The sequence below is a fragment of the Juglans microcarpa x Juglans regia genome, chromosome 3S (genome assembly GCF_004785595.1).
Source record: "Juglans microcarpa x Juglans regia isolate MS1-56 chromosome 3S, Jm3101_v1.0, whole genome shotgun sequence".
Lineage (NCBI taxonomy): Eukaryota > Viridiplantae > Streptophyta > Magnoliopsida > Fagales > Juglandaceae > Juglans > Juglans microcarpa x Juglans regia.
Window position 1 is genome coordinate 18336366 of NC_054599.1, and position 25406 is coordinate 18361771.

Here is a 25406-nt window from a genome sequence, read left to right on the forward strand (position 1 = left end):
ATGAAATGCAACGAAGAAATGGAAAATATCATTTTGATTAATACTAGAGATATGTTGATTTTTAACTTGAATTTTGTTGTCTTAAATTTGCTGAATATAGGTTGTATTTTAAATAATTTTTTAAGAATTATTATTATTTTTTTTTTTAAAAACGAGAGTCGAATTCCAAATCTCCATTCCAAAAGATAGGATGTTATGTCAAGATCATACACCTTTGACAATTTTTTAAGAGTTTAAAAACAAATTATTATATACTTTTAAGTTACGGATAAAGTGATAATATATATTCATTCTATTAAAATGATTTATGTGAACGGAAGAAAGATAACATTAAATAATTAATTGTTAAAATTTAATTGACATTGTATCTATTATTATTGATTATTGTTATAAAATAAATTATAACACAATTTCTATACCACATTACATTTGTGGTCTGTTCAACGAGTTTGTAAATATATATATATATATATATATATAATATTATTTAATGAGACTAAAAATAATCGAGTTCAAGAAAGTTAAAGTTGTTGCTTTTAAAATCATTTTATTTATTTAAAAAATCGTGTGACGAGGGACAGATACTTTTCATTCTATATAGCTCCGGCAAAAAGTCAAAATGAATCTAATGAAAAACAATAAAGAAAGAGATAGACACGTGGCGCCAGCTCCAATTGTTGGACGGCTCAAATCTCCTCGTCCGTTATGGTTGGTCAATGACCCATGATGATAGGGAATCGCGATTATGCCATTTCACCATCCTCCTCCTTTTCAATACATTAACCTCAATATATATATATATATATATAAAAGGAATATGCTAGGTAGACAGATGGTCTACCGGACATTTGCACCCATAGGTACATTTCAATTATTTATTTTTTTTTTCAAATGTAAAAAGTGTATTGAATTAATTTTTTTTTATTTTTTCTTTTCTTTTCTTAAATATTAAAAACATTTCTTAATATTTTGAAAAAAAACAAAAATAAAACCATCGATCAGCTATCGGTAGATCATCGGTCTCCGTAGCATGACCTATAAAATAATTATATTTAAAAGTCTTTTTATATCACATATAATTAAAATGACAAATAAAAAATGATAAATAGTTTTTAAATAATTTAATACCACATTAGAAGATGGTGTAAGAATGATAATAAAAATGATGATTTATAGCACTACTTTAAATATATGTACACACAGACACACACCTCTCATTATCCCATACATACATACATATATATATATATATATATATATATTTATATGAATGAAAACTTCTACTTATCATCTCCTACATTACATGTAATTTATCATTTTTATCCTTCTATTTAAATACACATACGTAGAGTTTTACATGGAATCTTACACCACACACTTCTATCTAATCAACATGTGATTTTTTTATTTTTTCTCTTCTATCTTAATGTTTAAATATGTGTGTATTTAAATAAAAGGGTAAAAATAATAAATCATGCTTTGGTTAGGTGGAGGTGTATAGTGTAGGACTTCTTTATAACATTTCTCAATACATATTAACACTTGTAATCCAATAGAAGTATAACAATCTCTACGACTTGTAGTTAGTCCTACACGCACTATGGTTTGAAGAACAAAACTGCATGATGTTTATAACTCGATCTTGGCTAGATAGGAAAAGATGTCGATGCTACTGGGAACAACGAAGACTAAGAAGCAAATTGAACAGGCCACTTTGTATTTTGCTCACATGTTTATGAAACTCGATCCTCACCTCTTACTCTCAATCCTTATAAGCCCAAGCATCATGGTTATTGTTTTTTTTTTTTTTGCGTCGCTGTTGAGTGTGGCTTAATTCCTGTTGAGAATGCCATTTTAGAGACTTGGTTCGACTGTAACTCGACCCTGGCTCGAGTGAACTTTGGCTCGACACTTCGCTTGAGCGAACCCCAGGTAGATTGTTGGCTCAACACTCACTCGAAAGTCAGCTCAAACAAATGCCAAGTAGATTGTTCGCTCGACATGCTGCTCGAGCCAATTTTTGTAATTAGAGTTTTTCACGTCGTACAATATAAATACATGTTATTTTTTCATTGTATAAAACAACTTTTGTTTTTGCGAGCTCATTGGGTGTATTAGGACTTTTGGAATTAAAGAGTGATTTTTTATTTCTCTCTTGTACTCTATTTTGTGATAGTTAATTCCTTAAGACTGACTCATCTAGTGGACGTAGGCTTGTTCTAAGCCGAACAACGTAAATCTTGGTATTTTTTGTGTGATTATCGAATTTTCTTTTGTTTGCTTCTACTATTATATTTCAAATTAGTCGCTGATCGCCAGTTAATCCCAACAAACTGGTAACAAAGTGCTAGACTCTGTGGGAGATCTTAAGGGATGACTATGGCAAAGTTTGAAGTGGAGAAGTTCAATAGTCAGAATAGTTTCAGTCTATGGCGCATCAAGATGAAAGCTCTATTACGACAACAAAGCTTGGCAAAGGTCATGGATTAGAAGGTGTCAGATGAATCTTTTATACTGACAAAGGAAGATGAAGAGAAAGCACATTGTGTTATTCTGTTGTCTCTTTCCAATGCAGTATTGCAAGAGGTTGCTGATAAAGATATTGCCACTGGTCCTTGGAAGAAACTTGAGAGTCTGCACATGAAGAAGTCGCTCACCAACCGTTTGTATTTGAAGCAAAGATTATACACTTTCAAGATGAGGGAAGTTACTTTTATTTCCGATCATCCAGATTAATGTAATAAAATCATTATGGATTTGAGGAATATTGATATTAACCTTGATGATAAAGATCAAGCCTTAATTATGTTGTGTTTGTTGCCGGTTTTATTTGATAATTTTGTGAACTTGATGCTATATGGTAGAGATACTATCTCCTTGGCAGATGTAAAATCGTTTTGAATTCCAAGGAGTTGAGAACAAAATTGGGTATACAAGGCACAAATAATCAAGTCAATGGATTGTTTGTTAAATATTCTTCTAGTGGTAGATCCGGGGAAAGAAGTTCACAAAATAGGAGTAATTCTAGTGACAGTTCAAAATTTAACAAGAAAAATGCTAAATGTCACTATTGACATATGTTTGGTCATTACAAGAACGAGTGTACTTGATTGAAAAACAATGAGGAAGGTAAAATGTTAAATGTCTGATATTGTCCTAGCAATCAGCGGCTCTAGCGGCCGTTTTGGTGACAAGTGGGTCATGGTATTCAACTTGTACATTCCATATGTGTCACAGGAGAGATTGGTTCACTACCTACGAATCAGTTAACGGTGATTCAGTTTTGGTTGGGAATGATATGGCTTATGATATTGTTAGGATCGATTTAGTCAAGATTAAGATGTATAATGGAACTGTTAGAACTTTATCTAATGTTTAACATATTCCATTTTTAAAGAAAAATCTTATATCGTTGGGCATTCTTGACTCCTTTGGTTATCAGTATTCAGCTGCAAATAGAGTCATTCGAGTCTACAAGGGCTCTTCGATGATAATGATAGGGAATAAGATAGATGGTCTTTATTTTCTTCTTCGTGAGACAGTGATTGGTGCAGTTGCATCTTCAGACATTCTGGATTTAGGTATTACTCGTTTATGGCATATGTGATTGGGCCATATGGGTGAACGAGCGTGGCATTTGTGAATAGGTAGCTTTTGCTTTCTGTGCTCAAAAGACAGGGAAGCTTGATTTTTTTTTTTTTTTGTTGGCTTTGGATTCTTCTGAAGTAGTATAGAATTAGGTTTACTGCAACTTATTTGTTCTAATTTTCGGGGTAGATCTTGTGCACGATATTTCCCTATTTGTACTCATGTTTGCTGATGGCCATTTGAGAAAAAAAAATGTGACAATCCAGACTTAACTAAATCCTCGCCTATCTTTTGTCACCATGTTATGTTTAATCTTTGGGTCAAGCAAGAGGAGTAGAATATTCAGAAGTATTGGGCTTCATCCATTTGGTTATTTTGTCTTGGTGCATTGGGTGTCCAAGCCCACAAGGAGGCCAAAAAGGCCCATAGAATTCATCCACCACTTTGGATTAGGGTTTGAAACCTTAGTGAAACTTAGGGCACATGCCCAACTCACCAACTACCAGCCACTTGTCATACATGCACATCCCACCCATGAGACACCATGAACCAAGACGTGATTTGGGGTAAAAGGGGTAAGAGATTTTAGGGTTTTGGTAACTCAAAAGTCCCATATGCCTCCCACAAGACTTTGGCAATTTCTAAAGCTTTGAGTAATGATTAGAAAGGGGAAAAGACACTCAGAGCCACTACAAAATAGAGGCATGGAACCCCAAAAAGACCCTTAAGGTTTCGACAAAGGATTACACGCCAACCATGACAAGCTCACCTACCATTTGACACTTGTCACACATGTAGATGGGTGAGAGGATTTCTAAAAGATGGCATAGGGAAGTGACGCATGGGGATGCCAAAGGGCTTAGACACACATTTCCAAAGACCTCCTAGGGTTCGGGTAAGGGGTGTTTCACGCTCATCTAAGAAAGACCAACCAACTGTTTTGTCAAGTGTCATGCATGCACTTAGGATGGGGGTATTCTAGAAAAAAGCAATGATTGGTAAGAGAAAAGGGTGCTTAGAATGAAGCAAACCCTAGTTCCTAAGGTGGGCCACAACACACTTTCTTTCTCTCTCACCCCACTTGTTACACCCTTATAGTTTCAAGGAGAGGCACATGAGAAAAAGAAAGGGGCGTCTAGGGAAAACGCACACACACAATCACCAAGGCTCTAGAAGGATCTTTGTGAGAAAAAGGAAAATGAGTGGACGAATAGGGATAGAACAACCCACACGCCACATGCCACTTGGCGAGCATCCACATGCCCAATGTCCAAGGAAGACTTAGGGTTGAGGAAAGGACATACACGCCCAAAAAGGTTAATTGAATCTAGTCCATATGTGAGTCATGTCCAATGGGCTTCTAGGGAATTTTAGTGGGAGCCATGACACTTGTCCTATTTTCAGAGTGACCTTTGATGTTTCCAACGTGTAGGAAATGTTAGGGAAGAGGGAGAGACATTTAGGCTTAAGCTAAAAGGGGTAACACATAGAAATCACACAAGACCACCATTTGAGCTTCTCTATGACATAGGGAGATAGGACTTGGAAAGCTATAAAAAGGGAAGAGGCCAACGTCCAAGGGTCTTTTCCTTTGGATACTATTTTGATTTTCTCTTCACTTGCTTTCTCTCCACTCTCTCTTACATGACCAACCAACGAGAGCCTTGCATCTTCACTTTCTCACATTCTTTCACTTTCTCTCCAAACAAATATCATTCATTTCTCTCTCCTCTCTGGTCATGAGCACAGAAAGAAGTTGGGAGCCACGTATTCAAGGGAAAACGCCACACGATACCATCCTAACTCCCACTACCCATGCATACACGCACGAACACAAAGGGTGATGGGGTCACTAGGGCTCGATTTCAAGGGAAACCCCCACCACCACACACTAATGTTTTAACCTTTTACTCATAAGAAGTTTCTTGAGAAGAAACTAGGATTTTTCCTAGGGGGAGGCCGAAACTAGAAATGGTAGTCTTCATCTCATTTCTAAGGGATCTTGGCCATGATGCATAACATGCACATCTTGTCTATGCCCTACACACACGTACACGCCCAAGACCTAGCCAAGGTTAAGGGAAAACATGACCACCATCTAACCAAGGGCCTCTAGGCCGAATGCTTGGAGTGCCACCATGAGTAAGAAAAACTCTAGCACAACTACATACGTCGGATTAGGGTAATGTTTTCTTATTTCTAATAAGTTAAACGAACTTTTTTATAGCTTACTTGATCATCTTACATTGCTTTGGATTTTTGTAAGTGGACTCTCAACTTACCTTGGATAATATTCGTATATGCCACGTAAATTTTTGTATGTTAACGTGTGAACTAGTTTTATTGGTTGAAAATCTCTTGTTACATGATATCTTGTAATCGGATTCACATGATGATATTGTTATGCTTACGTGTTCTTGATAATTCGGACGTGCTTAGAAATAAAGGTTCAAAACTGTTTCTTGTGTATTATGCTTATACGTTCTCAAATGAATTGGTCATGAGTAATTGTTGGGTTTAGGAAATTGTTTCCTGCCTTAGTATATGTTGAATGCTATTGCCTATGATTGTGTTACGTAAATCGCATGTTCTAATATTTTCAAGCCATAATGTGAAATGTTCTGTGTGTTGTCACATGATTACATAGTCCTCGACATTGCATGTTCATACAGTCTATGAAAAGAAAAAGAGTTACAAGTTCATGTTACATGCATTTTAGGTTGTGTACTGTTTTTCAAAGAATATAGTTTGTACATGTTTTATCACAATCCCAAATACTAGGATTGGAGAATGTCCTGCGGAACTATTCTGTCCACTCTGGAGTGCAAAAATTGGAGTGGTAATTAACTACAGTCGGAAAACCTTGAATGGATCCTTGTGGAAAGGATATCAAAGCGGGGCAACACCTAAAGCTAGTGGGTGACACATGTGTTATATGCAGTGAAGGTGAAATGAAGAACTGCCACATAGAAAAGACTATGACATAGTCATCATGATTAAATGGGCAATTAGGTGATGTGGCAACTAGTGGGGAACCCACGGTGTATAGGGGAGCTTTGAGGTATCCAAATCACATGTTACAAGAAGTGAAAAGGCAATGAGTTAAAGATGTGTAATAAACTGTTCAATTTGCAAAAGAGAATGTTGTTTTATTGAAAAGTCAAAGGACCTCCGATACATATTTTTGAAAATTCAAATTACATGAACTAAGTTTTCGGGTCAAGTACATGTCCATGCATTCATTTTATGGTTTGCATTTATATGCTTATATTATATGTTGTATGTTTGTTTACTTACTGAAATTTCTCGAAATCTCATCATGGTAGTTTCTACTGTCATTCTCAATCCGAAAGAGTAGAAGTTGTGACAGGTGTAGATACAGACCATGAGAAATGCAAGAGAGTGGATCCCCCACCCGTGAAGGAGGCTCTGAAGAGCCCTGAGCGCTCGGCAGAGCCATTCGTAGAAGATAGGCTCAAAGCGACCAACCGCTTCATAAGTGAAGTATTGGAGCTTTTCGAGGTTTTGAAGAAAATTATCAACAATGAAGAAACAAAGTAGGCTCAAGAAAGAGAAACCTTAGAAGGAAAATTATTATCATAGGGATATGGCTTTTAAAACCCTCTTGTATTTTGGAAAATTTGAACATATAAATAAGTTGTTTTAGGATTCTATAGTTTTAAATGGCACCATGATGCTTTTGAAATTGCTCTCAATCTTAATTAGATTTATATGAATTTCCGCTACAATTTATTGCATACTGCTAGAAATACATTAGGTGCATTACATGTTAACTGTCATGTACAAGGGTATGTAGCCTTGAGTTACATGTCCCGACACTTCAGTCACCATCGAATCCCAAACGGTGACTTGGGGCATCACAAAAAGTTCAGGTTTATTTATTTTTAATTTTTTGTTTTGTGATTTGTTTGATAATCTTCAAACATTGGAAGGTTTTGATTGAAAATCTGACAAACAAGCAGGTAAAGCTTCTTTGTACTGACATTTGGGATGGAATTTTGGTATTGTTAAGTATCGTACAATTGGATCCACTCCACAGAAATGGGATAACTGAATGGAATGAATCAGACTTTTGTGTGAGAGCTTGTAGTAAGCTTTTGGTATGCCAACTTTTGAGTGAAGCGATCAACACAACTTACTATTGGGTGAACCATTCTTCTTTCACAGTGTTGTTGTCTTCCACAATGTAGGAGAGCATGGTTATAGCAAGAATGTGGAGTTGCTGAGAGAGCTTCACAATAGAATGCAGGTGGTACTTTAGATCATGCTATTGGAAATGAGCATGATTTTGATTTTGGCATTAGCGCACAGTGAAAGCAAGTCTACAGTTTCATCTAGTAGATAAAGGAGGCAGTTTGGCCACTTTCAGGATATGCTCATGCAGATTTTGTGGTGTTCTTACTTTGTCAAAGAATATTTGTTGTTAGCCTTCGTGTGTATTCAGGAATCGTTGTTCAAGTAAGCAATCTATATCGTAGTGTGTTTGTCTGTGTGAAGAGATTAAGATTCTTCATTAGGACCAAACTTGTGATTTGGTCAAATTGTCTATGGAGTTGAAGAATTTTTTGTGGAAATTGAGTTTTTCAAGGCTAGACATTGTGTTTTGTTTGGGATTTGTGGATGAGTTTTTTTTATTTATTTTTTATTTTTTAAAAAATATTTGGTGGACATCTTTGATGTTTTTGTTGTCAAATTGTGAAATTTGAATTCGACTTGGCGGAATTCATTTTGTTCAGGCTTGATGGAATTCAAGCCAAGGTGGAGATTTGTTGAAAATATGACTTTGGCTCGAACAAACTTTAGCTCAATACTTTGCTCGACAGTCCACTCGAGCGAATCCCAAACAGATTGTTCACTCAACATCTGCTCGACAATCCGTTTGAGCGAATGCCAGGCAAATTATTCACTTGACACTTCTCTCGACACGCCGCTTGAGCAAATGCTCGTAGTTAGGTTTGCGCTGTACAATTTAAATACATGTAATTTTTTCATTGTATTGAGACTTTGAGCAACTAGAATAGAGAGAAAAGAGAGAGAACTCCTTTTGTGAGATTTTGAGAGCTCATTGGGTGTATTGGGGCTTTTGAGATTGAGGAGTGATTTGTGATTTCTCTCTTATACTCCATTTTGTGATAGTGAATTCCTTGAGACTGACTACGCCATTGGACGTAGGTTTGTTCTAAGCTGAACAACGTAACTCTTGGTGTTTTTGTGTGATTGTTGAATTTTCTTTTGTTTGCTTTCGCTATTATATTTCAAATTAGTCGTTGATAGCTAGTTAATCCCAACAATAGCAACTCAGGCATGCAACATATTCGTGTTGTACAAAACTGTTTCTAAGCATATATCATATTTTGGTTTATTGGATTTAGTTTGGGCCACTTGAGTTATTAAGTTGGGCTTTGAATCCTGTTATTGCAATTTTTTTTTATAAGATTAGATGACAACAATATAACTGATGATCCATGGTAGTGCACGATGATGTTAAAGAGCTTGAACTGCTCATCCATGGTTTGTATGGTAATAAACTGTATAAAATATAAAATGAAAAGTACTGAGTTTTATGTTATTCGACACTAAATCAATTATATATAAGACTTTTGGAAGCGAAATCCACTATATTTATTAAATCTACTATATCATTTCACAATTGTATGACAGACCTCTCTTTTATCTTTTTTTTTTTTTGGTCTCATTTCTATTTGTTTTCTTATGGACTTTCATTCTCTCATAGGCCGGCCATACAATTTGTTCTTAACACTTTTTTATACCCACTAAATTCCTTTTGCAGACTAGGTTGGCAAATTGGTTTTTTAGATATTGAGATGAGATGAGATAATTTGAGAGGAGTTTGCTATCCAAACCAGCCTTAGCCTCCATAGACCAGGCTTGGGTATCTAATTCGACCTCTTACCCAGTCTTGCCTAACCCAACCAATTCTACTCTACCCATTCGTAGCTACATAGTAGCTTACACAATTCAATTTGCAGAGCCTCATAGTTCAAACCGTGTTATATGTCTTATTGTCTTTCCTAGGCAAACCTATTTAGTGTATGTTAAGGAAGGTTAGAGGCGATCAACAGATAATTTGCAGCAGTTTGTTAAGGAAAGCAGTCAAACATTTAGCATGGGTGACCAAAACTAGTCGTACGTACGTGACAAGCAAGACACATATCCAACACAGCCAAGTATTCTGGAACAAATTGTTGCAGTGTCTCTTTCACAGATGTGGACCACAACCAAATTTGACAAATTCACCAGTTGGATTTTATAACCGTTGTTGTAGCGGTCCTCTCCTTAGCTTGGCCAATGAACAAGGGCCTGTATTTATTAGTCCTATTGTCTGTTTATTTTTATTTTTTTGTTGTATGTATCAAAATTTTTGTAAAGAGGTTTTGTCAGGATCCCTCATCCTCACTTCTTGTATTCTCTTTTTTAATTTTAATGCAAGTTTGGTGGGAAAAAAAACAAGACCCTATCCTTCCAAATTTTATCAGCCAACATGTGCTTGTAACGGAAGCAATTATTCTTAATTAATTCATCGGTTGTTATAACTTATAATGTTAGGAAGTGTTCTGGCCTAATCATGTTTGTATATAAATAGCTAGCTAGGTTAGCTGTGTTAAGGTCGTGTTTCGTACGCCTAGGCTAAATTCCTGTAACCCATATCGGGATGAATCACAAAGACAAAGTTGGGCTCGGTGGTGGTCTAGGGATCCTCCACTACCAAAGTTAGTACTTCATATGAGAGAATTGTAGGAGAATAATAGAGTTCAGAGAGTCTCATTCATACCGGAGCATTGCTTTTATACAAGGTTTCAGAAGAACATTCTCGTACCTTGTGTCAAGGCTTAGTGTCACGCTCGCAGTTGCTCCGGACATAGCCTTTAATGTGGCGTAGCACCTAAGGTGACTCCATTAATGCGGTGTGGCTCCCCGGATGGCGACTCAACAGTTGGTGATTGATGCAGTCACTTATTGTCCCCATCGTTATAGAATGGAGGGTTGCCCGTGCTTTTTATTCACTTGCCGACGTAGACCCTTTAATGTTAGGCATCACATGCGAGTGTCAGGGTCGGCGCTGCTCGTTTGTCCCCTTCAACTTATTTCTTGCGTGATGCATTCACTTTCTACTAACACAGTTTGTGGGCTGGGCTCTTATGGTGATTCCTGGGCCGTGAGAGGGTAGGATCTAGTCCAAGAGGGGCCTTAGTATCTGGCCCAAGCCCAACTCAGTGGGCTGAGAGGGGAACATCTCTTCCAAGCTGTGTAAAGGCAATTAATTAAACCAGTGCAAGATTATCATTCAACGCAGTTTTCTTATTTCATACTTTGTCCTTTATTTGTATATATATTTCTAATTTTTATCATATTACAATATGTAACAACTGAGTCAAAAATAAATTACATGTAGCCTTCTGCATTATCATGGATATATAGAGGCCGATATATAATTAGTTGTATGCATGGCTATGAAGGCCAACGAGAATGAGTTTTATTAGGTATAGGCTCAACGAGAATAGACCTTGTTTGTTTTCACAAATAATCTTATCTTATCTAATTATTACAATTTTTTCAAACTCTCATACAAAATATAATAAACAAATTAATTTTTCAAATCTTAAAATAAAAATAATATTTTAACAATATTTTATTTAATTTTTAATTTTTATCTCATCTTATCTGTACAATCAACTAGGCATTTTATTATAGATTGAATCTGGTGACGAGACCAAAAAAATGCAAGGAAACACACATGAAAAAATGGGCCTAGGTCAAAAGAAAAGTGGATTGGGCCATGAGGAGTGGGTTATAGAACGAGATCGAGCTTAAACGAGTTTGAATCCTGTGGGGCTGGGGCTCCACTTTGGACCTGTTTTAACTTTCGACTGAACTGATCCCATATTGGTACTATTTCCTGTCGGTACGTCTCACATGCATCAAAAGCATTGGTTTGAATGATCTTTTTTTTTTTTTTTTTTCCTTCCCTTTTTCCAATTTTGGTAAATATCCCAATTTGAATCCTATATACTTGCTTTAATTTGGACCTAGTCTTTGCTTCTCTGTCCAGTCAGATCAGTAAAACAAGAAATTAGGTAAAAGCATCATGTCATGAAAAAGTCGACTATATTATATGCATGCTTCCTTTAAGTTTAACTTTGGTGCATGTTTCGACAAAATGATGGAACGTATGTGGTTTGTTTCTTCCAAATGCGCCTTAAGTTATTTAATGCATGGTGAAAGCTTGGTATATATGGCATGTCATGTAAGCGGCCATGATCTATTTTTTACTATTACCGACGTGGCATGCATGCCAGTACGTTAGTATTAACCTATTTGACCGTTAACCGGGTGATCGATGTGAGTAATTAACATGATAGTGCCACGTGGTATTGCCACATCATCATCCCAATATTATACACAATTTATATATGTTTCGTTATTTGATTGTTACGAGACTAGCTAGAGAGAATCTAATTCGAGCTGTTAAACAAGTTTGAAAGAACTAAAGACCGAAACAGTTATGCAAGCAACTTTAAGAGGCCGCGGGATTCACTTTCGTTAATTTGGAAATCAAGCCATTTAATCTTTAAAGTAATTAATGCAGTAAACAGGTACAGAAACGTTTAAAACGCTCAACAACCCAAAGCCAAACACGACTATATATGATACATAGAAACTGGTACGTACGTACGTAGTACTGGTACATGCATGATGTACGTACGTACCCTTAATTCTCTATCTATATATGCATGCTAGCTGTTGCTTATTTGGACTTTTACGTACATGCAAAGATCGATGCTCATATATATGTTAATAAACTTGCTCTGATCTCCTTCGTAAAGGAATTAATTAAAGATGATCATGCAGAAACTAAAGTGGAGTATCTGCAAATTAGGCTCATCAATCTTCATCTGGACTGCGCCACAAGCTTCAGTACATACGTTTCTTTACTCCCCCAACGGTACCTTCCCATAACAAATTAACATGTGTACGTAAGAAAATAAAACTGCATGCATGCTGCATGCTAGCTAGCTCTCAGCTTGGATTCTGGGATCCTTTCAGGAGTACTATATATCTACAGAGCCAAATCTATTAAAACAAGCATGATATGTTCGACGATCTGCAAGTTTAAATATATATTAAGATGTAGTTTTCTGAAGCTTGTTGAACTGTGATGGATGGCTAGCTAATTAGCTCCACCAGGAGGTCGTCCAGAGTGTCCAGCTCTCCTTCCATAAAGAAAATATCGAAAACAGAACTATATTAGCAAGAGTACCATAATTTTGATTAGTATTTTGAATTCCATTATTTCAGAAGCAAATCTGCTAGCTAGCTCAGAAAGAGGAGGAAAAAGAAAAAGAAAAAAAAGAATCAGAATTTGGTGGTGGACAACAGACTAATTACATGAGCTGCTATTGTTAATCACACAAACTCCATCCGATGTGGTAGAGGTTACGAATTGGGATAAAGCTAGCTAGGCAACAAGAAAGTGATAAGAAAGGCACTGTGAAAAGCTTCAAGGCTTGTTATTATACGGAGAATCAAGTCATGAAATGTTAATTAGCTCTGGATAAGCTGCATGATTAGGGTATGGAATAAAGTGAGAGCAGACAAGCTTTATTTCCTTTTCCCCTTTACGATAACTAATTAATTGGGGTTTATGGACAGAACCAACAGCATATATGTGTGTGTGTGTGTGTGTGTGTGTGTGATAAAGAACCTTGATCATGATCTCTTAATTAAAACAGCACCTTAATGTAACAGTTAAAGCATGAAAATTCCCATAGTTTATATATAAACCTAAAAGTCTTCTCATAAAATATGGCATCCATCGGTATTTATTAATGATCATGAAATTAGGAAAAATAAAAAAACAAAAAGAATACTCATGAGTGAAATATATATATATATATATATATATATATATATATATAATTGCAGGCAGTTTAATAATCCTCTTTGTTCCTGAAAATGATTCTTTAATTGACTGAACAACACATAATAGAGACTCCCAAGAAAATATGAACTATTATTATTGGGCTGAGACAATTACAAGGAAATATTAAAAATCTATAAACAAATTGCGCCCACACACACACACACACACACACATATATATATATATGCAATCTATTTCTGACGAGTTATATTTTACAACAAAAATGAATATTTGCAATAACAATAAACTCATTTTGACAGGAAATGGTCATTTTCATAGTGAATATTAATTTATCACACAAGCATTTTTATTTCTTGTACTGGCGCAGTTGATGAAAGGGATCATTTAAGCTTAGCTGCAAAAGGAATCAATTTCATGATCATATATATTGCCTGGGATATTGAAAGTTCTCAATATCATATCTATTTAGAAAATAATACGAGCTAATTGCTAGCTTTAGCTGATTCTAAGTTCTTCCTTTGTAAAAATGAGATAGGGAAACGTACTCCATAGTTTAGCACATATATATGTACCAAACCCTAGCTATTTGCTAAACTCAGAAAAGATATATACACCAAAACAGACAGAAATATGATATATATATATATATATATATATATATATATATATATAAACCCCACAAACACACACACACACACACACACACACACACACACACACAATCTTTGTGTATGTTTCTCTGAATAAAACGTACGTACGTACCTGTTATGTATAGGATCTGGTCCATTGGGAACTCGTCTTTTGCTCATGCAGTTAAGATCCAACTCCGGATGATCGACGAGCTGCTTCTCTCCACCCATAACATGTGCATGGTTGAAATCTCCTCCGGAGTCGGACGTTAATGACGTTGGTGCAATATTCTTTGTACTTCCACTGATCTCCAGCTGGCTGCCAACCGACAAAAGAAAAATAACCCCTACCAATGCCAGTGCTCCAAACAAGACCTTCAAATGCAAGATCCAATTCTGGCTACTACTACTTCCACCCATAATTGTCGTCCTTTTATCTCTATACTTTATTAATTTCTGTTGGAGAAGATGCGAAATTATAGTGCTTCAAGCTGGACACAGATCCAGGATAAAACAGAACAAGACTATCATTGCGTGGGTGTCTGTGGTTAATATGGGGAGGTAGACGAGAGAAGATCTAACAAGGAAATTAAGAAGGCCGGAAGGAATACTGAGGCGAGAATTTTTAATTATGGGGGGCTGGGGCTGGGGCTGGACTGTTTTTTACCTCAAGGGAGTTAGCGATGGTTGGTTTTCTTTATAGGGTGGGATGGGATTCTGTTGCACTTTCTCGAGCCTGGAGAGAGAGAAAGAGAGAGAGAGAGAGAGAGAGAGAGGGCCAAGTTGGTTTCGAACGTGATATGGAGGGAACCCCTTTGCTTTATGCTGAGAAGGTCCCAATACGACTCTTCTTTTGCTTTGAATATTTGTGTATTTTCATGCACCTACGATACCAAAGACCCTCATTCTGTCATCCTTTACGTACAATCTGGTGAAAAGGGTAAAGATCTTATAGTCCCCAGTCCCATGAAATCTTCATGCACCTCTTGGGACTAAAAAAAGAATCGAATATCATGTGCAGCAACGTCATTAAGACACACACACAACCCCAATGTGGAACCGTGGGATTTTAAGGCAGCAACGTCCAAAAAGATTTTTGTGCTCGCTGCGTTCATATATTATTCGCAATGGATGTAGCCTACTGATTAGATCACATTGTTGAAAAGTACCTAATGATAAGTAGGGCAGTACAAAATCCGATGGAACCGGCCGCCTGAGTCCGGAACCGGCAAAGAACCGGTTGATCGGCGGTAGGAAATTGATGAACTAGATTCAAACTACCGAACCGTTTAGACAAAAAATTAAAATTAAACGACGTCGTTTGGTTTAATACACCAAACGACATCGTTTGGATTTAGGGTTTATTAACCCCCCTCCCTTCTTCTTCTTTTTCTTCTTCTCCCAATTCTCATCTCTCAGACTCTCTCCCCTCTCATGCAGCTACAGCGCATCCCGAGTCTGCCGTGCATCTCTCTCATAGCAACATGGATGCGGCACCATTCTCTTTCTTTCTGAGTTTCCATCTCATCGCGACGTCGAAGATTGACTGGAATCATGCCAAAATTGACGTCGCATGTTTTCTCCCCCTTAACCAATTGGTTTCGGCCAGTTTTAAACATGTATAAAGGTTGTCGGAGCTTAGTTGGCACCAAGGTTACACATATAAGCAATTATGTTACATAACTGTATAGTTAGTTATTTCTTGTACAAACTTATGTTTACAACTCAAGTATATAAATAGAGATGGATATAGCTCTATAAAGTTAACTTCCTAAATTTTGAATGTATAGAAATACATTTCTTCGACTCTCGTTGCCTGTGCTCTTTCTTGCATCTTCTTGTAGCTTCTTCAGTTTCAACTTTTGACATGCTATCAGAAGATTAAAATTCTGGTATGGCTTCCACATCTACTTCTTCTTCTTCATCCTTAATTGATGATTTTTCCAATTCTTACTTTCTTCACCACAGAGAAAGTCCTAGATCTCTTTTGGTTTCTCAGCCTTTGAATGGCGACAATTATTATACCTGGAGTAGGTCTATGGTAATGGCCTTGAGTGCTAAGAATAAGCTTGGTTTCATTGATGGAACCATTGCTCAACCATTGAATCAAGTTGATCCTCTCTATGGTATTTGGTTTTGATACAATAATATGGTGATTTCGTGGTTTCTATTTTTTTTTTTAAGGATATTGCCACTAGTATTATTTGTATTACCATTGTTGCTGAAATTTGGAAAGATCTGAAAATTTGATTCACATTGATAATGGACTAAGTCTTTTTCAGCTTCAAAAACAAATTTCTGCCCTAACTCAAGAGAATGTTTATGTAAGTATGTACTACACTAAACTCAAGGCTTTATAGGATGAATTGACTACTCTCAAGCCTATTCCCACTTGTTCATGTGTTCCTAGTTGTTCTTGTGGTGTCTTGAAAATTGTTGCTAATTATCAAAAGAATGAACATGTTATACATTTTTTGATGGGATTAAATGAGTCAATTTGGTCATATTTGTGGACAAATTCTTCTTCTTGATCCATTTCATTTTATCGCCAAAGTTCTTTCTTTGGTCTTACAAGAAGAAAAACAGCAAAATTTTACTTTTATATCCCTTCTATTGCTAAATCTACTGCTCTGATAAGCCAGAATGTCATTCAATTTATTGGTGGTTCCAAGCCTAACATTAATCAATGTTCTAAACCGCTTTGTACTCATTGTGGCTTATCTGGACACGCTGTTGATAGGTGTTACAAGTTGGACGGATTTCCTCTTGGTTATCATTCACATAAGCCTCAAACTCCAGCAGCGAATCAAGCGTCCAATGTCACATCTCTTCTTGGTTTAGACATGGCAACTACACCATAGCCTGTTCCACAACTACCTTTCTCACAAGAGCAATGTCATCAATTACTTGCTCTTATTCAGCCTTCTCCAAACACTTCATCCCCTACACCATCTGCTATGCATGTTGTAGGCTCTACTCATTCAACCTCCATTGCCAATCCTACTAATTCTTTCATAAATATGTTAGGTATAGTTTTATCTTCAATATTTAATTCTAAAAATCCTTTTTTCCAATCTAGAAATTCTTGGATTCTTGATAATGGTGACACTGACCATATGGTTAGCTCCATTTCTCTTTTCACCTCTATTACTTCCACTATTAATATGTTTGTTAAATGTCTAATGGTGATTTTGTTTTTGTTACACACATTGGTACTATAAAAATTTTTTATTTTTTCATCCTGCCCAATGTACTTTGTGTCCCATCTTTTGATTTTAATCTCATTTATATTAGCAAACTTACAGAAACTTTCTCCTGTTGTTTTATTTTTCTTTTCAAATATTGCTTTGTCTAGGACCTATCTACATGGAAGACGATTGGAGTAGCTGAACAACAAGCTGGCTTATATCATTTGCTTCAAAGGCCTGTAGTGTGTCTTCCCCTATAACATCTTTCTCTTAGTAGATTACATCTTTTACATCAAACTGTTCTAGATATTACCACTTCTAATTCTTTCTTATGTAATATCTGTCATTTAGCTAAACATAAACATCTTTTTTTTCTAACAAGTCATACAGTTAACAAATGTATCTTTGATCTAATATATGATTGTGATATTTGAGGTCTTTTTCCCATTGTTTCTTTTAGTGGCCATTGTTACTTTTTCACTTTTGTGGATGATTTTTCTCGTTGTTCATGGGTTTATCTCATGAAGAATAAATGTGATGCTCAAAAGTTGTATCAATCTTTCTTTGCCTACTCAATTTGGTATCAAATTAAGAAAATACATACTGATTAAGGTAGTGAGTTTGTTATGCCTTCTTTCTTATTCATCTAAAGGTGTCGTTCATCAACAAACATGTGTTGCTACTCCTCAACATATTGTTGAACATAAACACCAATATCTACTCAATGTTGCCATGTCCCTTTGATTTCATGCTCATTTACCCGTATCTTTTTGGAGTGATTGCATTCTCACCGCTACTTATCTTATCAATTCAACTCCTTCACCTTTGTTGTCCAATTAATCTCCATGAGGGCTTCTTTTCTCTTCCAAACCGACTTATTCTTATCTTCATATGTTTAGTTGTTTGTGCTATGCTTTTACTCTAGCTCATTCTCGTTCAAAATTTGCACCTAGAGCTACAGCTTGTATTTTCCTTGGTTATGCACATGGGATTAAAGTTACTAGCTGTATGACTTGCATACTCAATCTACCTTCATTTCTAGAGATGTTACATTTTATGGACAAATTTTCCCTTTCTAGAACTCTCTTCTTTCTTCCAATTCTGATTCTTCTTGTGTTATTTCTGTCTGCACTGATTTTTCTGTACCTAATCAAACATATCCCTTTCATCCTTGTACTCTTATTTCTCATTCAACACCTCCTGTTTCCCAATCTGTTCCTATACAGCCTTCTATACCTCCTCACAGAACTACTAGAGTTCATAAACCACCTTCTTACTTAGCATGTTATCATTGCAATCTTGTTGGTCCAACAACTACTTCTTCTTCCTTGCAAATTGGTGTCTCTGATAAGCAGTATCCTCTCTCTTCTATTTTATCATATCAACATTTGCATTTTGCACATCATTCCTTTGCTGCTTTTATTTCTTTACACAAAGAACCCGCTTCTTTTAAACAAGCCATTAAATCTCCTGAATGGTGTAGTGCTATAGTTGCTGAGATTAAGGCTCTTAAAGTCAATAATACTTGGACACTTACCCCACTTCCCCTGGCAAACAAGATGTTGGTTGCAAATATGTTTACAAAATTAAGCATAATTCTGATGGCTCCATTGAGAAGTATAAGGCTCGTCTTTTTGCTAAGGGTTACACACAACAAGAGGGATTGAACTATCTTGAAACCTTTTCTCCCGTAGCTAAACTGGTCACTGTTCCTATCTTGTTAGCCATAACAGCTTCTAAAAACTATCATTTACATCAATTTGATTTAAATAATGATTTTCTACATGGAGATTTGACCGAGGAGGTTTATACGTCCCTTCCACCTGGTTTTAATCTTAAAATGGTGTAAAACTAGTAAGGGGGAGCAATCTTCCATTACAACATCAGCTTCATCTTGACTAGTTTGCGAGCTTCACAAGTCCTTTTATGGACTTAATCAAGCTTCCAGTCAATGGTTTTCAAAATTTTCAACTGCTCTTTTAGCTCATGGATTTACTCAACCTCTTGATGATTATACTTTGTTCACAAGAAAAGTTGGTGACTCTTTTGTAGCTTTGCTGGTCTAGTAATGATGAACAATCTGTAGCTGATTTCAAAGTGTTCCTTAATAATCTTAGAAAAGTATGCACTTGAAGTCATCTTTGATGCTGGTTTTCTAGTTGCCAAACCTGCATCATTTCCTATGGATTAGAATCTTCGAATTTCCAGAATAGAGGGTACTTTACTTGATGATCAAAGAAGCAAAGTACCATCTCACGTTCTTCAGCTGAAGTTGAATACCATGCTATGGCTACTACCACTTGTGAGCTTCAATGGTTGTTCTCTTTGTTACAAGATCTCACTATCTCACGTGATAAACCTATCATTATCTTTTGTGACAACTAGGCAACTCTTCATATATTTGCAAATCATATTTTCATGAACATACAAAACACATTGACATTTATTGTCATATTATACGTGAGAAGCTTCAAGTTGGCGTGCTCAAGACCCTTCATGTTACTTCTCAGAATCAACTTGGAGATATCTTTACTAAATCTCTTGGTTTAACTTCTTTCTCTACCATTTTATCCAAGATGAACGTGTTTAATATTTACCATTCATCTTGAGGGGGAGTCTTAAACTTATCAGACGCTTAGATGGAGCTTAGTTGGCAGGAAGGTTGCGCAGATCAACAATTTTGTTACATTGCTGTATAGTTAGTTGTATAGTCAGTTATTTCTTGTATAGACCTAAGTTTACAACTCAAGTGCATAAATACAGATGGATATAGCTCTGTAAAGTTAACTTCCTAAGTTCTAAATATACAAAAATACATTTATTAAACTCTCGTTGCTCTCTGATCTTTCCTGCATCTTGATGTAGCTTCTTCATTTTCAAGTTTTGACATAGGTAGCTTACCTGCATGTATATGTAGAATGGGCAAGCGAGGTGTTCCCATGTTCACCAGTATATCTACTCAATCAAATTACAAATACATGAAAAAAAACCAAAGAAACCTCTTGAATTTGAATTAATTCAATCAAGTTGCTAAGGCACTAGTGGACCGATCGACTTCAAAAGGAACATGGGGTGCAAAATCAACTCAATCTAGTTTGTGAGTTGCTAATATTATCAGAGCTTGTCTATGACTGAGTGAACGTTGTCACGTTCTACAACACGAGATTTTGGCTAACTTAGAAGTTCTTGTTAAGTGAGAAGAGAGGAGGAGGAGGAGGAGGAGGAGGAAAGCCAACGATTGTTGAAAAGCAAAAAGAAGAGAGAGAAAAATTAGAATTATATGTTTATATATAGTGTAAGGATAGGCAAGTGGGTACCCAAATTCATGTCGCGCTTGCTCTTTGGTCATTCATCACTTGCTCCTGAAAGGAAATTAATGTATTTGTTGCCTGCTAGGAGTAGACTATAGGGCAAGCAGGTCGTGAATGGGTGACCTGCCACCTCACCCTACTTATACTAGGAATATGATTCAAATTGGGTTTTATGACCATGTACTATGGCATTATGGCATACACGGTAGTCTCTCCCAATCTAATGATATTTATCATGTATAATGTGTCCTTAATAAATTTTTATAAGTAATGCTACTCTTTATCCTAAACTCTATCATCCCCCATCACATATGGTGATGTGTCACATTCTAAGTGACTTCTTTTATCAACCACTTAAATAACATCTATTTGAAATTTGTATGCTATAGATAGGCAATCTTTTTCGACAAAATATATATCTCGTACATAAAACTTAAATGACAACATCCTTGTGAAAAGCTTTCATTTTACATATACGTACATCGATCGCAACTAACTGATCTTGTTTGTATTAATATGTACCAAAAGGAAGAAACAAGTAAATGAAAATAGTCCTACTAGTACTCACGTTCTTTATTTTCTATATTCATTATTATATTTATGGCTCCAATCTCTGGCCTCCTTGCTCTAAAAAAAAAAAAATAAGAAGAAAGAAAGAAAGAATGGAGAGAATAAAGAAAAGAACGGGAAAAACTTCTTGATTTCTTGCATCATATTAGAATTAATTGTTGGATCGAGATCTAGATTTTCTATAATTTTCTTATCCAATTACTTTATACAATTCAGAAAGATATATAGACACAAAATATTAATGCAGATATGAGTGTATTTAATGCACGTTAAGAGTTTATGTTGTCCACAGACATCATTTAATTATGTAGGATCCCCATACATAGACTGGCTCTCTCTTTAAATTCTAAAAAGTGTTTGTATCAAAAAGTTGTAGAGAGGATGATCTAGATCCTAGCTAATTGATGGCGTACCAAGGCGCGCGCATGGAAAACTTCCATCCAACACAAGCCAAATTTGATAATATTCTTAACTGAACTTAAGAGCTATTCCTGGTTGTACCTTTTCCCTTTTCCTAGTTATTGGCCTTGATAAAATGGGAATTAAGCTGCGCTAGTTGGGGTACAGAAAAGTTCTTATACCACAAGGATTGATATATATGGTATTCCAAACATAAGATATATACATACTATATTGACTGAAAATACTGATTAATTAATATGTCTCTATAATATTCTTGGTACTTGAGAATATATATGATAGATGCCGGATTTTATAGAGTTGGATGTCTCTGCAGAGTATAAATATGAGCTAGAATTGACTGAAGATATATAGAAGCTGGTTCCCATGCACAGATAAATAAGGCTTTTATTAATTAAGGGAATATTATCATGTGCGCCTTACTCTAATGTACAAGACTGCATGATATGGCACATTTTAAGTTATCTCATCTATATGAATCTCACAAAAGAGACACCAAAGCTATTGTATTGGGAATCCAATGCTTTTACACTTGTATAATAATAACAGCTTGTCATTCAAGTTAGATATAATTATTATCCATATAAAATAACTTGACATATATATTATTATTTGCAAGAAAATGGGTTGTCATTGCATCGATATATATTCTTAATATTATCATGTCGACGAAATTGCTACATACCAATTTATTGCGAGAGTTTCTTTTTGGTTGAGAGAGTGCTCACCGAGTGTGAGCGCATGCGCGCGCGCGCGCACACATATATATAAATTAGTCTACTGCATACAGTCTAAATGGAGACTGTTCATGCAAACTCATACATTAATTATATTTAAAAAAACTTAAAATTACAATAATATTTTTTTTTAAAATGATATAAATATATATTTTTTGTACCTACATTCATCAATGAGATTGCAAATAGAATTTATATATATATATATTTGCAGTGCTAGTGATATTGCACTACTGACAATGCAATGTTCATGATCAATTTACATCATGATGAATTGTCACATATATAGAGTCAACAGCAGCCAACTCGTACAAAATAAAAACATGAAGATATGATTATACTCTAATAAAATTAGAAGCTTTAATTGGAATGGAATCTATACTGAGATGGCTTCAGTTGTACAAGCACCAGCCTAGTTGGCTGCAGCTAGCAATCTTAAGCAGCCCACGTAATTAAGTGGATTTTCAGTCAGTATCAGTTTTCAGGATTTGCTTTGAAAAGCTAATTCCTTGCGGCTGTAGATGGAATAAAATGCAGTATATAGGACAGACAGTAAATCGCCATTGCTTTTAAGCTTTGGATATAATGTTGGAAACCCTTAACAAAAAGCATTTATATATATATATATATATATATATATATATATATATATATATATTGGCTAACTAGTTCCCCAGCTTACACCTGGGAATCTCTCCTTTGTCCACCAACATCATCATTATTAGGTCATACACATTTTTTTTTTTCTCTCTCATGATTGGGTTCAAAATTCAACTGTACGGTTGCCTTTAATTCCCATATATGTATATCTCGTCCTTTCTTCTTCTTCTTCTTTTTTTTTTTTTTTTTTTTTTTTAAATTTTATGTGCACAAGTTTTTCCCACATATCTTTTTATATTTCACTTAATTGACGGTTCACTTTTTAATTAAAATATAAATAACATTTTTTTCATAAGTATCTATGATGTGAATATCCTTGAAAAACTACAAATTATCAGAAAATCATCAGTTGATTAAATTGGATTCATCAGCAATATAAGAACTGATCATTTTATAATCTAACCGTATACCAGTCATGATTATGTTAAGGGTAGTTCTAATGTGCCGTTCAGTTTTGATTATTGAGAGTGCCCACTAGTACAAATTTTACTTTTTATTTATTTTTTTACATTTTTTAACATATCTAAATATTTTTTTAAAAAAATAAAAATAAATCAATACACTAATAGTCACTTCCTTAATGAGTAAATAAAAGAAAAAAAAATTAAATGCATGAGCAGTTAAAATGAAGAGACAAAATGAAGCGGTATAGTAACATTATTCTTATATAAAATATTCCGGTACTTGGAAGTAGAAACATAATTAATTAATTAATTGCAAAAAAATTAATATTATATATATGTAATATATGAGATGCAAATCACCAAAATCATTGCCATTAATTAACCATAATATTAGTAAGGCATGCAATTTAATTACCTGGCCGCCGCCCATGCACATCAATTGATCATCTAGAAGCCGAAGATCAGGGTTTGTGGAGTACAAGGGTGGCCTACCAGCTAGTGTTGCATGCAAATTATCATATACAAATCTCATTTTCTTTTAAGGATTCGTACACAGACAGCTTAGCTTTGATGAAATGTTCCCCACCAATCGCGCGAGATATGATTTTTTATATATAGATTCATGCTCGAATCATGACTTGGCTATATAGCTTCAGTACCCAAGCTGGGGGCCGGACGATTGATCTTATCATCATCATCATCATCATCATGTATATGCCACTGAAACCAATAGATTTTAAGTGCCAAAGCATGCATGCACTTTTCTGCTTAAATTTTGCTCCTTGCTCTTACTAAAGAAGCATATAATAAAGTTATGTGCCAGCTGCGGCTGATCTTTTCTAGACACATTTTCCATCTTGCATTATTTAGATATCAACGGCTACCTAGCTAGCTAGCTCCTATATAAAAGAATGGGAATCTTAATTCTTTTGAACACATGCTAGCTACGTTAATTTACATATATTTCACAATATTTACCAAATAAATAAATATAATATTTCACATATATTTATAAACGAAGATCAGTAGCATTTCGTTTCTCATTAGATAAATACATCTATTGGAATATCAATTTCAAGTTTATACTTAAATAGTTATATATATATATATATATATATGCTATATACACTCTTATTAATGGATGAATTTATCTTCAACCAATACCTTGTATAAACTAGGTCTTAATTTACACTCTTCAATAAAAAGAACACACCCAAGCCGCATCAAACTCTTTAATACATATATATATAGAAAAAAAAAAAGAAAAAAAAAAAAAAGAAAGAAAAGAAGTGGTTGGGCGACCTTAGCCACCCCATGGGTGGCCGACCACCCGATCGAGGGTGCGTGGTTCTATAGCCACACCTGCCTAAGCTAGCTAGGTGGACGGCCATGACCTCATAAGATGTGGTTGCATATCCATTCTACTGAAGGTGGTTTTGAAACCACCTATAGTACGTAGCGGGTCTCCAATGACCACAGTGGGTTGGGTTTCCAACCACCCCTGGTATCGATAGTTTCTTTTTTTTTTTTTTCGAAATATTTTAGACAAAAAAAAATTACACAAAAATAAATCAACAAATTAATGTACTTTGATGCAGTACATCTAATTGTAAAGTTACTTTTAATATAAAGTAGATCTAACATATCACGTAAAGACATGTCAGTTTATAGATTTACTTTTACGTAATCGTTTTGTGTCTGTAACAGTTTTTTTTATCTTTTTTTATTCGTAAATGGTTTTTTTTTTTTAAATGCCAGTTTATTCTTTTTTTAAAATAATAGAATCCTTAAGTGGCAATTTGGATTAGGTTATACACCATATTCTGACAGTAGGCCGTGGCCACTCTTAATAAATGGGTCATGTTACGTACAAACATATATATTAAGCTTTTATTCAACTTCCATCACATTGTGTTAGTCTGATACTGTATTCACGAACCATTAGATCAACTCTTGTTTTTCAAATAAAGAATA

General features: G+C 35.3%; 1 protein-coding gene across 1 annotated transcript; it reads right to left on the bottom strand.

Moving 5' to 3' along the window:
- Positions 1-12267: 12267 nt before the first annotated feature.
- Positions 12268-14847, bottom strand: LOC121256902 (CLAVATA3/ESR (CLE)-related protein 25-like). Its single transcript, XM_041157694.1, has 2 exons — positions 14276-14847; positions 12268-12842 (listed from the first exon to the last, which is right to left on the bottom strand). The coding sequence occupies exons 1-2, from the start codon at positions 14560-14562 to the stop codon at positions 12800-12802; spliced, it is 330 nt and encodes a 109-aa protein (XP_041013628.1). The 5' UTR covers positions 14563-14847; the 3' UTR covers positions 12268-12799.
- Positions 14848-25406: the final 10559 nt, after the last annotated feature.